The sequence below is a fragment of the Lemur catta genome, chromosome 10 (genome assembly GCF_020740605.2).
Source record: "Lemur catta isolate mLemCat1 chromosome 10, mLemCat1.pri, whole genome shotgun sequence".
NCBI classification, from domain to species: domain Eukaryota; kingdom Metazoa; phylum Chordata; class Mammalia; order Primates; family Lemuridae; genus Lemur; species Lemur catta.
Window position 1 is genome coordinate 18,229,722 of NC_059137.1, and position 15,163 is coordinate 18,244,884.

Sequence of the window (15,163 nt, forward strand, 5' to 3'; positions counted from 1 at the left end):
CATTCTGAGATCCCATGGGAACAAATTAGAGCAGATGACAAATGAGATGGGTGTTCAGAGGAATACTGTGTTCTTGTGAGCTGCAGTGGTGAAGGCTGAGTCCTGGGAGAAGGGAATTCTCTTTGATCCTGAAAAGCTGGTTTGCCTTGCACGTGTTGAGAAAGTAGGAAGGACAACATATTAGGGCAGGGAATTGCATGTGGTCTGTCACATGGAAGGGACAAGCAAATCTAACTGCAGTAGAGGATTTCTGGACCATTGGGCTAATAACCCCATTTCCTATTATTTCTGAGTGTCAGAAGAAGGAGGTGTGGAGGAACAGAGATTTGAGAAAGCCTCCCGTCTTTAGAAGCTGTGTAGCCACCCCTAGGCACCACAGGTCTACAGGGGCAGGGCAAGCTGAGGAAGCTTGGGAGGAACATTGAGTTTGGAGATCAACAGGTCTTGGTTCATATTCCATCTCTGCCCTTTACTAGTTCTGAGACTTTGGGCAGGTTAATTAAATCCTCTGAGCTTCCATTTCCTCCAGTGTCAGATAAGGGTAGCATTGCTTAGAGCTTTTCATGAACATATGAAATGAAAGAGATGTTGCAGGTAAGGACACCACGACAGACCCAGTAAATACCGAACGTACAACAGATGTTACTTCCCTGCTCCTGCTTTCACAGACCTTGGGCTAAAGTCCATTGACGTCTTCTAGGAGAGTGGAACTGTGACTTTTTCAGCAAGTTCTAAGAACAACGGAGCCAGAAACATGCCTTTCATGGACATGGGAGATGACTGCTCTTGGTCTTACTTGGTAGCCATGGAAACTCGTGGCTGCTCTTTTGCTGTATCCCTCAGCACCCACCACTCGGTCCTTAGTCTTCTTTGCCACTCTCCACTCCATCGGTGGTGTGGGCTGAATGCGGTGCTGTGTCTACACAGCCAACAGACCAAGGGCTAACACAGGGGTCCCGCACCAGTGTCTTAAAAAGTAATTTTGCAAGTCAGTACCAGCTGATTGATGGTCATTTGTAAATCTGAAACCCAGCCGCCCCTTTCCTTTCTCCTTTTTTTCCCCATTTATTTCTGAGCCTTTCTAGAACTTTAGCTCTTTTGAATTATCTTCTCTACTGCTTCTCATTCTGCACACTGCAATTTCATCTATTGAGTACAGCATCTTTTTCCTTCTGCTAATGCATTCCATCAGCCTGCTAAATATCGGCTGAATAGTTTCTAACCTCCTGAACTGGCCTCTCGTACTTGCCTCTTCTCCTCCTTTGCACGTATTTTCCTATGACTTTAAAACTGTATTTTCTTCTAACACTTGGCAACCAGGAAAGTACAGGCATTGGAGTCAGACAAGACGGACTGTGAAACTTTCCTCCGCCACTTCCTAATAACTGGCTAAGTCTTTTTTTTTCCCATTTTTAGATGGAGGTAGTAGCCCCTGCTTTGCAAGGCTGTTGAAAAGTTTAAATAGGATAATGGACATACAATCTTTAACACAGTGCCTGGCGTAAGGATAACAGTTAATTATTGAGAGATGCTAATATTACTAATGACCACCTTTGTATAAATTATTAAACTAGATCAGTGTTTCCTGACTTTGTTCCATAGAACGATGGTTCTGCAATGTATGAATACTTTGAGGAAGCATCGGGTTAAATTCTGCCAAACAGGATTAAATGCAAGCCTTTTCAGAGATTTTAATATCAGATATATATTCAGGCACGTTAAGAGGGGAATACAGAATGCAGCCAATCTCAGAACTTTGTGAACATAGAAACATTTTCTTTTCAAGATACATCTTGTTTTGTGGGAAACACTGCACTGTCTCTTTGGGGCATTTAGATACATTTGTGAGAGCAATGGATCAGGAATCAGAGGGTGCAGATTCTAATACTACCTCTGTACCCAGCCAGTGAGAGCAAGACCAAACTCTAGCAGCACAGTGTCATGGAAAGGGCACTTGGCTGTGAGTCAGGAGATACAGCTTACAAACGCTGTATTCCTCTGGTACTTGAACATGTGTTCACCATTAAGTCTCTGATTCCTCATTTGTCTATTGGGGATAACAGCAATGCCTACTGCCTAGGATTTTGGTGAAGAGTTAATGAGATATTTGAACATAACTTGTAAACTAATTGAAACTAAAAGACTATGGCACTATTTCTGTCATCTTCATCACCAAAACGATTGTCACCATCTCCCTTGTCACTATCTTAAAGTTATGTTTGCATTTGTTGGCTCAGCTACCTGTAAGTGCCACAGGGAACTCCAAATAGCCAGCTGTCCTAGCTCTACTTAGTGTCTGCTGCCAGTGGCTTTAGCTTCAACAGGGTGCTGCAATCCAAGCCTGCACTACAGAAATGCTCCTTATCCAGGGATCAGAGCTAGCCAAAGGTGGTCCCCAGTGGCCTCACAGATAATGATTTAGCCCCAAGTAGCACAGTGAGCTTGCTGAGGCTATGTAGTGTTTTTTGGGCTGAAGCAAGAAGAGAAACAACCCTCTAGCTTGTCCCTCTCACCTTCTGTCATTCTTTTAAAGTTCTCCTGGTGATGTGGAGATGTTCTTTTGAAGACCCATAGTAAGTACCAGGTGGGATGATGAGGCCATGACAAGTCCATCCGTGGCCACCACAGGTCCACAGGGCAGGCTGAGGTTGGTAAGCAGCTTATCAGTTAGAGTTGTTGCTTCTACTCTGCTCAGACTACACTGAGCAGGTTGATAGGGATGTTGTAGAGGATAATGGTGAAGAGCTTGGACTCTGAAGTCAGATGTTGTTTCATTTCAGCTCTGTTACCTTTGGATTAAATTGTCTTTTGGCCTCCAAAGTGGCAGCTTCCATTTCCTCATATTATAAAATGTGGGTGATAATAGAAATCATCCCATGAAGTTTCTGTGATGGTTAAATGAGACACTGCATGACCATTTTTTAGCTGTATTGTCTGACACATAAGTTAGGAGTTATGTTAGTGGTAATGATGATGATGATGATGATAACATTCTTTACTAGGAAAGACATCTTAAGAAAAGCAAATCTATACAAAGTATGATAAAGAGACTCAAAAAGTGACTTAAGACAAGTAATGTAAAGCTAGCAGTATTTGGTTTGGAGGAAAGAAAGCTCAGGGCAACCTAATTGCCACCTTTAACTAACTAAATAGGTGCCACGAAAAGCAGGTATTGGCTGTATCCTGTTTAATTTTGACACCTCTTAGAGTGATATTCTAGGGCTGTTTAGACATTTAGCTGTCTGAGAACATAATTGATGCTTGGTAGGGGTTGACTTTTCTGTCTTTATAAGTATGCAGATAAGAGCTAGAAGAACACTTGTCCAGATCTTATAAAGGGCAAACCTATGGAAGATGAGAGATTGGGGAAATCACATATCATTTAATGACTACCATGGATTTAAGAGTGCTAAAATCAGAGAGCACAAGAGACTAGTTCATGATAGAGCTACAAAAGGGGACGGGGGAGACGTGACCCAGGTGGGAAAAATGAGGGAAGATATGTCCTGTATGAAGATACCACACTGAAGTAGTGCTTGGGGAATCCAGGCATAACAGACAGGCTAAGGATATGGGGTCACACACCCTCGAGTTTCTGAGAAAGCCCCATTTTCAAATATTCTTTCTTTCTCCCGCTGGCATGACACTTGCTCTTATCAGACAATGTGTCCCAATTTTAGTTTCCAGAAATACAGCAGAGAAGCACTGAGGCCCGGGACTCAGGTGCTGGAGGACTCTCATGAGGCATTCAGTAAGGTTAATGAAACGCTCCTCAGTCTGCAGTGGTCACCCACGTATGCAGGCAGATTGGCAGCCTCCACAAGGGCTTCTTGTGTGATTTCTGATCAGGGAGGGCCCAGTCCTTGCCAGGGAAAGTGAGTGGGGAAAAAAAAAATTTTTTTTTTTCCTAAACATTTGTCTAGGAAAAAAAAATGGCAATATTCTAATACTGACATCTTTTGGTAGAAAGGGAAACAACATTTAAACATTCATTCATTCATTCATTCATTCAATAGAAGCTTATTGAGCATCTACTATATTCATCACTGGAAATAATAGGATGGCATAAAATATGAGGTCTGGCATGTAGTAGTTGCACATAAAACAACTACTTATTGAATGAGTTAATTCCCAGGTAAGGACATTGAGTCTTAGAGCAATAAGGTGACTTGTCTACAGGGGCCAGCAGCTAACTATGAAAGCGAGAATTCCAGCATAGACAAAAGTATCACATGTCCTACTGATGCCCATGTAGATGCCAAGTGTCGGGTAGTGAGGTTTTAAGGAATGAGACAGAAGGAAAGATACCAAGAGCTAACAGATCCCTTAGTATTTGTCCAGCACAGTGATTAGTGCTGTAATTATGATGTCTTATTTAATCCACACAGCTTCTCTACCAGTTGCCATTTTATAGATTGGAAAACTAAAGTTCTGAAAGCTTACTTAATTTGCCAAAAGTTAGACAGCTATTAAAATGGAAGAGGTTGTATTTAAATCCCCATGTCTAAAACCAAAGCCCAGCCTCTTCCCCCTGTCCTCAGTGACATTTCCACTTGCTGTGCTCTTCTGTCCTAATGTCTTGGGTTCCTAGAATCCCTGTTCCTCACCCCAACCCCATATGCCACTTAAAGAAATAAATCTCATCTCAGTCTTGGACCTAGTCCCTTGTGCTTCCAAAATACCAGGAGGAAAGAATCAATGATAATGTAGTAGCTTTAAGTTTTCCATACACAATGGTCTGATGGGGTTAGATCTATTTTCTTCATTGTAAAACGTGATTGATTTGATTCCAGATTTAACTTAAATTTGATTTTCTTCTCTCAACCTGGCATTTCCAAACCAAGAATCAATCAAACCCCAAATTATAGGCAGTGTGTGGATCAACAATGCTGAGTTATTTCCAGTCGACTTTTTCAAGTGATGCATTTTCTGCCATTCTCTGCTGCTGTGAAAGGAGTTGAGGGGTAAGTGAAAGGGGAAATGAAAGGGAAATTAGATTATTAACTTTCTCCAGTCCCAGCAATCAATAGGCCCTGGAGGAATTCCATTCCTGCAGCACAGCTCATTCCCCTGCAAGTGATGGGGAAGCGTGAGCCGGGGAGAACTGTGACGTCAGCTTTCTGAGGGTACACATGTTGTGGGACCTGCAGCTATCATTTATTTAGCTTTTTTTGCCTGCTAATTACATATGGTATCTTACTTTGTCGTCAGATTGGCTCTGAAAGAAGACCACTGTTCCCTTTATTCCGGATTGAGGTGTTTTTTTTTCTTATGAGGTTTTGGACCAGTTGCCAAGTGGCTCATAGAGATGTTGTGGTTAAGACAGGATTTAAGCATATCTGTGTCTGACTTCAAAGGCCACCCTTTCTGCAACTACATGATGGTGTCCTGGGAGCCTTATTCTGTGACAAAGTGGGAAATAGCATGATGCAAGGGAAAGGATGGGACAGGGCTGATTCTAGTGCAACCTCTGTCACAAGCAAACTGGAGTACACTTAGGCAAGTCGTGTAATCGCTCTGGACTTCTGTTCTCTGCAAAACGAGGATAGTGGAAACAGTCTGCTGTGATGATTGAATGAGGTAATTCTCCCCCACTAACGTGTGAGCTTCAAGGACTTTGGCTGTTTATTTTCACTGTTATTTCTCCATGCCTAGAACAGTGCCCGGAAAGAGCTGATGTTGAATAAAAACTGGTTGGACGGATGGAAGACCGGATGGATGGATAGATGGATAAGTGCCAGCACCATGTGGTTCTCTTTTCTGTCTCTGTTTCTTACAATGGCGGTGCAGTGCAGAGCCTGCATGGGGAGGGGATATTATGGGATAGATAGTTTCCACCTTGTGGCTATCTACAACCCCTACTCAGAGCTAAGTGCTTATGCTCAGTCCCTGGGCCAGGAACTCTTAGGAAGTCACCTTTGTTTAAGTCCCACTGTGAAGTTTCTGCCAGGTCCAGTTGCCATGGCAACTTCCCCAACCCCAGTGGCTGCTCCATGGGCATCTGGCCTTAGTGCAAACTTGACCTGCCTGCTTTCTTCCTCCTGGACTTCAGAGAGGACTGTGGGGGTTCAGGCATTCTCTGAGTAAATAGTTGCCCCAGGGTGCTGCTCATTCTGACTCTCCTTCCCACTTTCTTCTTCTTCTTATGTCCTTCCCTTTTCTACTTATTCTTTTTGTCTTCTGTTTCTGTAAAAAATAATGCAGCTCCTGATATGTTCTGATAAGGTGTTAGACAAAGAGGTAAATAAGTCCTAGTTTCTGCCATTAATGATGAGACAAATTCCTGTATCTAGTTTGGAACTTACCAATTACCAAGGGCCCGCTGTGTGCCAGAAACTGTGCTAGGCATTTGACATTTACTGTCTCATTAGTTCTCACAACACGCTTGAAGGATAAGTCATTTTATTATTATTTTCTAGGTGAAAAAGCTGAGAGCCAAAAAGCTGATATGAATTTACTCCCCATGTTGAGTCTTAACGACCCTGGGTTACTGTGCAGGTTTAAATGACACAGGAGATGCAATTAGTCTAGCAAGGGCCCAGGGAGCGAGTGTGAGTAATTCCATTCCTAACTCTCAGCCTTCTTCCCCCAGACCAGAAATCAGCCCTGTGGAGCCAGGCTGGTATTTCTGGTCATTGGTTAATTAGTGAAAGGAATGTCTTGGTCACATCTGTCTCTGTTGCTGTGTGGGCCGGGAATGAGAAATACTTTTGCAGGGATCCACAGGATGCTATTGTCCATGACTCATTGTCCAGAGAATCCCCTCCCCAGTGCCAGGAGCTTCTAACTACCTTTCACACCCCGTCCTCTGGACCTGTTTCACTTTCCCAAGTTGTGTTCATGCTGGACTTATCCTACGTGTTCTTCCCCCCAGAATAGACTCCATAGGAAACTCAGTGCTTGTACTAACTGCTATGAGGGGGTAGGGGGGCACTAAATAACTAGGTCTGGGGTAATATGTTAACTTTATAAGGTGAAATATATGTAAGGTGCCAACTCCTAGTACATCTTTATAGTAGATAACAGTAATGTGAGCTTTTTTATGCTATTTAGATACTCAAATATTGATGTTATAAATATTTTATTTATTTATATTTATAAATAAATAAAATATTTATTATAATATGTATGAGACAGCTTCTTGTGGCACTGAGATAAGAGATAAAACAGGTTCCTTTTTTCTGTAGTCATTTTAGGTTTTAGGGATTTCCCATATCCTGATACCAGAACCATGTTTTTGTTTCATTTACTCTTTTATTTAACATTTATTCTACAACTATAACAACCAGAAAGGCGTGAACAGTTCTTACTAGAAGCCATGCATTGTCCTAGGATGAAGAATAAAAACAAGGATCCTGTGCTTAAATTTAGCAACTTCTGGGTCCCATGTGGTGATCTTGGCATTGGAGACAAAAGATGGTGAAGGTGGGTTCTTCTCCCTCAAGCAGCTCACTCTTTATTAAGGAAAATATATACCCATGCAACAGTCCCAAAGCGTGCTGTCGTAAAAGCTCTTATTCTGGAACCCATCAGTATGGCCATGCTGGTTTGCATGGCTTTTGATTGGTTAGCACCTGTGTCACGCTGTTTGCTAACATTGTTACTGTCATTTCTAGAAGTGGTCATGCATTTATTTACTGAGATTGTACCACATGCCAGACACTGTGCTCAAAATGGAGATACAATGGTGAACGAAAGACACTGCTTACCTTCACAGAGTTGACTGTCTATTTACTAGACTTTAGTGATTGGAATAAGGTATTTTGGGAAACGTAACAAATGTAGGTAGTTTACCTGCCAAGAGCGTGAGGAATTTGTATTTATTGTGAATCTCAAAAAGTAATGGGCAGAGGAGGAAACAAAGGGATTTCCATCCAAAAGAAACAATACCTACAATAATGGTAACATGATGAAGGTGTTGATTGGCAGGACACTGCAGTAATCCAGCCCTGCTGCCCCTGGGCCAAGTAGGAGAGATCATAGGAGGTCTGAGTGTAGAGACTGGTCATGAAAGGCTTTGGGTGCCAGTCTAGTAATCGTGGACCCCATTCTGCAACAGATGCAATAAAACAGCTTGAGGGGTTTCAGCAGGGAGTGAAGTGGACAGATACGTACACACCTCCCTTATCCCACAGGCAAACAGACAGTAGAAGAGATGAAGGGAAGGAGGTGAAAATGCTAAGGACGTGGAAGACATAGGACTGCATGACTGTTCAGCTGCTATAAAGGAGGAAGACAGAAGATGGGAAGATGATATCTCAGTTTCTGGCCGGTCTAAATGGTGGTGCTTTCAATAAGCTGAGGAGCCCAGGAGGAGGAGGAGGGGGCTTTAGGGAGAAGATAATGTGCCCTGTCTTGAACATGTTACATTTGACATGCTCATGGGATAGACACAGAACAGTATCCAGAGGGTTTGGGGATCAGGGTTTGCTCAAGAGAAGAACCTAGCAGGTAAAAGATGTTGGGAGGCGTTGCTCTGAAACTGGTAAGTAAAACCTTGAAGGGAGATGTGAAGGGCAAACCCTGAACAACGAGAAACAAGGGAGGGCTCAGGACAGACTCCACAGATTTTCTTTGCTCACCCAGTGTCTTCTAGCTATGCAGATCCAATCTGCTTTTTCTATTGCGTCCATAAAATTATCTTTAATTTTCCCAGGCAAGCCCCTGCCCCCCCATTCTCTGCCCTCTCTTCTAGGTCTTAACATAATTTGTCTTGGAATCTAATTAGCTGCGGATAAGCTTGCCTTTCCTCTCTAGCCTATAAACTCCTGAAGAGCAGAGGCTATTCTTATTCTATTCTATATGTGTCTCACATAGTAGCTGCTCAGTAAATGCTTGCGAAATTGATTAGAATGATGAGCTTCTAATGGTGAAATCCTTCTAGATGACAGGCATTATATATGCATCGTGCTGTGTGATCATCCCAACAACCCTGTGAGATGTTTATTGTTATCCTCATCACACACATAAGGAAACTGAGATTTGGAGATTGGAGCAGGTCACACAGTCAATGGGGGCTAAATCTCGGATTTGAACCCAGAACCATCTAACTCCAAAGTCCATACTCATTCCTCTAGGCTCTACTGCATTCAGCAGCATGGTGGCTTCTCACTTGCTTCTAAAGAGACTGGAAAGCTTAATATCATCTCATTATTATCAAAAACTGCCAACTAAATTGGCAAGGGAGGAGTGAGAATTGCAACAATTTTCAGGAAGCTTGTTTCTTTTATCTTGACCAAAAAGAATGATAATCCCGTTTTGCAGAGAGTTAAACCAAAGCCCCCCAAAGGGGCCACTGAGGTGTCATAGCAAGCACAAAGCTTGAAAAATATGTTTTCTTTTTTTTAAAATTTTCTTTTGCTTAGATTCCCATTTGGAAAATAACAGGATTCCCAAACTCCACGCCATCCCCATTTCCTCACCTCATGGAATTATATGTCTCTGTGTGTGTTTGTGTTATTAGGTTTGCTGAAAAGCCCGATGAACAAGACAGCCCTGACGCTGATTGCTGTGAACTCCTGCATCCTGGCCATGGTGTGTGGCAGCCAGATGTCCTGTCCACTCACTGTGAAGGTGACTCTGCATGTGCCTGAGCACTTCATTGCAGACGGTAAGAGCCGAGCGTCAGAGGTGCCCCACACCCACACGGCACCTTGCACCCCTGGCTGGTGAAATGTCTCCATGTATGGCCCAACCTCAGAATTATATTATATATATTACAAGAAAAAAAGGAGCATCCAAAGACCTTGGAAGAGGACTTTATCATTTGGAGTCCTGGATTATTTGAATTAAAGACTATTTTTATCCTATGTGCAAGTAGTTACGTAAAGGAAGAATTTGAATGTGAGTGCAGGGAGATTGAGCTGCTTCAGAGAACCTACTGGTTCTCATCATCCTTGTGGACCCCATTCCAAACCAGAAATTCCCCTCAAAGAGTATTTTTAATTAACAGCATAGGACAAGGAAGATCATATGAGCTGTGTTGGAATTTCCTGAATGTCCTAGATCATGGTAATATCTCATTGCCTGTAAATGTCCTTTATTCTACCATATCCTTTTTACCCAATTAAATTGGATTAATGAGACACTGTAGTCACCATAGTCATTAGCAAAGCGTGGTCCAAGATACTTATTAAAGCGCTTGATGTCTATTGCAAAAGTGCCCTCCAGGAAAGTGGCTCCAGTGTACACACTCCAGAAGAATATGTATGGACCTGTTTCCCCGGACCCTTCCTCTCACGTGGCATCACCACCTTTAAATGTACTGAAGTTCAGCCTAAAAATAACAAAGAAGGCATATCTTGAGTATGCATCTTAATAAATTTTATATCTTAATTTTTTATACATCTTAATGTATAAATCTTGATGAATTTGAAGATAAGTATATACTCATAAAACTATCACCATAAACAACAGCATAAACATAATCATCACCTTTAAAAGTTTTCTCTTTCCCTCTTTTTTGTTTATTGTAATGAGGCCATTTAACATAGGATTGCATAGGAGTGCACCCAGATCAAGCCATAACACATTTCCAGCACCTCAGAAGGTTTCCTCACGCCCCATTCCAGCTAATACTCCCCAGAGGAAATTGACTTTCTGGCTTCTAGCGCACTATTAGTACCATTAATTTTTAAGAATATTTTCCCACTGGATATATACTGAATGTTTTCGACATCCTTACTCTCTATTTTGTCAGCCTTATCTCAACGTAACTCAATTTTGTCTCCAATTTTCAAGTCCCAGTGTTCAGAACTTAGCACTATCCCTCAGTATGTTCTGATTGAAGCAAAGTGGTACTCCTACCCTCTTTCTCTGAAACACCCAGGCTTCTACTAATGCATGCATAGAATGGAGGCATTAATAATCAACTGAATGTATATGAAATTTACTTGTTTTTCACTTAGAGTGCAATTAAGTTTAGTATTTCCTATTTCATATAATTGAGTTGTTTTTTGGACTCATGTACAAGACTTTTGGTTCATCCCTATCAGATCCCTATTCCTTACCCTCCCACATAAGACAGGTAGAGGTGTGTGAGAGACTTCAGGGATGGCATAGGGAGGCAGAAGAAAGTAGGCAAGTTGGTTCATAGAGCTTGGAGCTGTAAGAGTTGCCAGAATCTGGGTGTGGCTGGAAAATGTGGATGGGAGAGTAGGAATGATGATCACTGAGCTGGGAAAACCAGTAGGGTAAATTTTGACCACTGTGGAAGGCATGTCCCCTGCCTTTTATTCCTCACCCGTCACTGTAGAATGTTAGGCCTTAAAGACATTCAAATTTTAAATATTTATTTTTATATGTCAGAAATAGAGGTCCTGAAAGAATAACTTGCTCAAGGTCATGGTAAAATAGTTTCCTGGCTAAGAGCACAGGCTTTGGAATAATACAAACATGAATTCAAATACATGTTCCACTGGCTGCCACTTCTGTAGCCAAAGGTGAAACTTTCTCTGAGCCTTGGTCTCTGCATCTATAAAATGGGAGTAACAGTAGTACCTATCTCATGGGGGTATTGTGAAGACTACAACTCCTACTTCTTTTCCATGTTTGTCAAATTCTCAGATAGCATGTGGCTAGGAAATAACAACATCAAGGGATCACCCAAGAAAGCTGTGAACAGTCTTGATGGTTTGGAAGGAAAGTCTACAATGTGGGGAATTAAATGATGCCCTTTCTGAATGGTCCCTATTCTGATCTATCACAGACTTAAAATTTTATAACAGCCTGTGGACTTATGTGTTTCTGCCTCTAGACTGGAATCTCTGTGCAAATAGGAGTTGTGTCTTTGGTAGAAATACCGTCTCCCCAGTGACAAGCACAGTGCCTGGTCTGTAATGGATGTTCAGTAAATATGTGTTGAGTGAAGGAAAGTTGCCTGAATCAAAGCAGAATTGATCATAGTTTGGTGGGATTCTTCTACTAGATCTCTAAGCACAAAGGGGAAGCTGAGTCAAAGAAAAATAGGACAGATAATGCATGGAGATCACAAATGTTTTAAAATATACCTGGGATTTCTTTCAGTCAGGTAAAACACACAGACGTGGCAATGACTGTTGTGAAACAAGTATTTTCCACGCATAGATCTCAGATACAAGATGCACAGTGCACCATGCAGGGCCACATGGGAAAGCACTGGGATCTATCTGGAGGCTGGAGTGAGTGGAAAGCATGGGGAACAGCCTGTATTGGAAGGAACAGGTGAGGTGGGTAAGCAGGGTAGACAGGTTTGGGATTGGCTAGTTTGAATAATTTTAGCAGGGTCTGGGGTTTAGGGACTGCCTCTAGTTGCCTGGTATCGGGTCTTGGGGTGATTAGGGAAGAGGAATATTGCCTCCTGGAGTGTAAAAGCAGATAGAGGAGATGGTTGGAATTATGGGCTTTGGATACCAAAGCATCAGGAATAGAGAAAATAAGAATATATAGTTAATACAAAAGAAAGTTGGAAATAATTAGGGAGTGTACAAGTCCTGGAGATGCAATGGAGCAGGCACAGCAGCTAGCATTGAGAGGACCTACCCCGCAGTATCTCAGGCTCTAGGCATAATGGAATCCCCTCCCTGACATGCTGTAATGTCTTGGTTAGGAACATGCCCTTTCAAATGAAGTAAGCTGTGGTTTGGATCTCAGTTCCATTGCTTAGTTACACTGTGTAACAAAGGAGAGTCAAGTAAGCTCCCTGGGTCTCATTTTTCTCATCTGTAAATTGGGGATCCTCTTGAGCTGATTGGCGTAGTGTGTATAATGTGCCTAGTAGCGTATCTAAAACATTGTGATTGCTCAATAAATGGTAACAGTTATTAGTCTTATTCTTAAAATAACTTGTAGAGAAAGAGACTTTTGAAGCTAGAAAATGGCAGAGCAAGAATTATAGAAAACTAACTAAATTAGCTATTCTTAGCGAGGTTAATGGAAGAGGGAGTACGTCATATGCCCCCTCCAGATGGAAGTGACTGTCCCACTTGAAGACATTGACACTTGAAAAGCCTCAGTCTCTGGGGATTGGCAGGAATCCTCAGAGTAGCTGGCACTGGCACTTGAAGTCAGGTACTTCCAGATAAGCCCACCTTCCCCAGCATGATCCCAATGCCTCCCACGGCAGAAACTCCATAGGCATCACTCATCTCATTCCCCCAACAGCTCTCCATAGTGGTCTTGATTATCCACATTTGACAGATAAAGAAACTGGGACTTGAAGAGGAGTCCAATCCAATCTCCTGTGAGGATAGAGAAAAATCTAGCAAAAGAAAATTGTACTAGTGGGGTTTCTAGCTCTGATTCCTGGATGTATGAGCATATTACATAGGGGGACAAGAGGGAAAGTTATGGCGGTGTCTATTTTTTGAAAGGTTGTCATCACTTAGCATTGATAGTTATAAATGTGTTGCAATCTAACATAAATATAGTAACACAGATATAAAGTGTACCATTCAGTGATATTTTACATATATGTATACACTGAGTCACAATATTGGCCCATAAGACCACTGGCTAAGTTTAAAAAAACAAACAAAAAAAATCCTAATGACACCTGTCCAGATGTGAGCAGCCTGTGTCACTTGGGAGGAGCTCCATTTAAGACTAGGTCTCCCAAGGACCGTGGCCAGGGCAGTTCTCATACTTTCTCACCCTCCCCGGGAGCTCCCAGCTGCCAAGGTGCTGGCCCTTACTTAGTAGAGAGCTCTCAGCCAGCCTTATACATTGAGCTGTCCGTGGTGCTGGAGCGTTGGATGTGACTGAATAATGGGTCCTGTCTTCAGGGAGAAAATGAATTCTGCCCTTGTGTTATTGCATAGTTATACTCGACGCTTACTGCCCATTATAGGGAAGGGGTCAGTGTGGCATAGCACTTGTCCAGAGCCCAGCTGGCAAAGGCAATACATACTGACATAGTCCCCACCCAGACCCTTGGCACATCTCACCCCTTCTTTGGTCTGGGCTTCTTCAAGGCCATCAGTGGCTTTTTGCCCTGCTAAGCGCACATTGAAGAGAGAGAACATGTTTGTGTCCAAACTTACTGAAGTTAGCATTGCTTCTCCCGCTGTGGCCCATAAATCATCTGCATTGAGGTCATCTGAGCTGTTAATTCCCAGAACTAGCGAGTCAGGTTCTCTGAGGGCGGACCCCACTTATTGATATTCTTTATGAGAACTCTAGGTGGTCACTGAAAAGAACTTTGAGTGTTGTGTCAATATCTCTGTAAGTGTTACTTTCCTTTCATCTGACTTAGACATATGTGATCACTCCTTAAGACCCACTGGGATCCTCATAAGACTCTTTGATAAGGCTCTTAGGTTTCTAACATCTTTGACGTTATCGATGCCCTGCTAACAGAGCTGCCATAGTATAACTTCGGCAATTGTCCATAGCATTGACTACAATGTCAATGGCCGACCTTTAAGGTTTATAACATACTATCCCTCATCACACGGGTTTGGGCTTCATTGCCATGCAGGTAGCATTACTGTTAAATGGTTGCTGGTTAATATTAAAAGCCTATCTTAGGTGAGGTGCTAGTTCATGCGTCCCCTGAGGCTCTCAATGTAAGTCAGGATATATTCACCCACATAGTAAGCTAGTAGGAGAGACAACTTTTAAAGGAATTAGCTGTCTAGATGAAGTGAATGAGATGGTTTCATGCCACCTAGAGTTCTCTGTTCTAGGAATTGTTGTACATTGGACATAGTTAAAAAAACAGAATTTGGCAACCAATATATGCCCTTATAGGTACCTAATTACCTCTCAAAGAAAGGGTGGAAGAGAATCATTCTATAAGAAGAGTTAAAGGAACGTATATAGGAAGGAAACCTAATATTATCAACCAGGTTTGCTATATATCTGGCAGTGTACAAAGCACTTTCCATAGAGTTCTTCATTCAATTCTCATAGCAAAACTGTGAGACGGGATTTAGCATGCTCGCTTTATTTAACATATACATGAAAAGTAGGGCTCAGAGATGTTAAGTGATTTGGCCAGGTTGACACACAGTGAAGTGATACGAAAACCTATCTACCTGAATCCTCAATCCAAGGTCCTTTTGCACTCTAAGCTTCTAGAGAAGAGACCATGATAATTATTATTTTTCTTGAAAAGAGAGCTAGCTAGTTCTGGAAGGCCTTGGGAGGCAAAAACCTAGAGCTACATGAGTGAGGAGTGTAGTCA

The 15,163-nt window shown here is 42.2% G+C and overlaps 1 protein-coding gene across 1 annotated transcript in view; it reads left to right on the forward strand.

The window, feature by feature from the left end:
- ASTN2 (astrotactin 2) overlaps positions 1–15,163 on the forward strand; it is an 808,895-nt gene that overhangs the window by 320,161 nt on the left and 473,571 nt on the right. The window contains exon 6 of the mRNA XM_045563087.1: positions 9,464–9,610. Coding sequence (XP_045419043.1) covers positions 9,464–9,610 — 147 coding nt within the window. The remainder of the gene's footprint in view (positions 1–9,463; positions 9,611–15,163) is intronic.